The sequence below is a fragment of the Haliaeetus leucocephalus genome, unplaced genomic scaffold, assembly GCF_000737465.1.
Source record: "Haliaeetus leucocephalus isolate CR32 unplaced genomic scaffold, Haliaeetus_leucocephalus-4.0 Scaffold373, whole genome shotgun sequence".
Lineage (NCBI taxonomy): Eukaryota > Metazoa > Chordata > Aves > Accipitriformes > Accipitridae > Haliaeetus > Haliaeetus leucocephalus.
In genome coordinates, this window is record NW_010972809.1 from 4,865,085 (window position 1) to 4,865,339 (window position 255).

The 255-nt window shown below is 75.3% G+C and overlaps 1 protein-coding gene across 1 annotated transcript in view; it reads right to left on the bottom strand.

The window, feature by feature from the left end:
- TMEM170B (transmembrane protein 170B) overlaps positions 1 to 249 on the bottom strand; it is a 16,952-nt gene extending 16,703 nt beyond the window's left edge. The window contains exon 1 of the mRNA XM_010573218.1: positions 149 to 249. Within this exon, the coding sequence (XP_010571520.1) occupies positions 149 to 245 (97 nt within the window). The 5' untranslated portion in view covers positions 246 to 249. The remainder of the gene's footprint in view (positions 1 to 148) is intronic.
- Positions 250 to 255: the final 6 nt, after the last annotated feature.

Sequence of the window (255 nt, forward strand, 5' to 3'; positions counted from 1 at the left end):
CCCCCCCCAGCAGCGCACACCCATACCCGCGCAACTCTCCCCACGCCAGCCCCCCCGGCCGGCAGCTCGCCCCGCCGCCCCCACGCGTGCGCCAGGGCCAGCCCACCCCGCCCCCCCGCATGCCCGCGCCCCGCCGGCGCCCCGTTACCGGTGAGGTTGCGGAGGACGGTGCCGTGCGCCCACAGGCTCAGCACTTGCTGCACCGACAGGTTGATCATGGAGTTGTCTCCCGCTTCCACCTTCATCGCGGCGGAG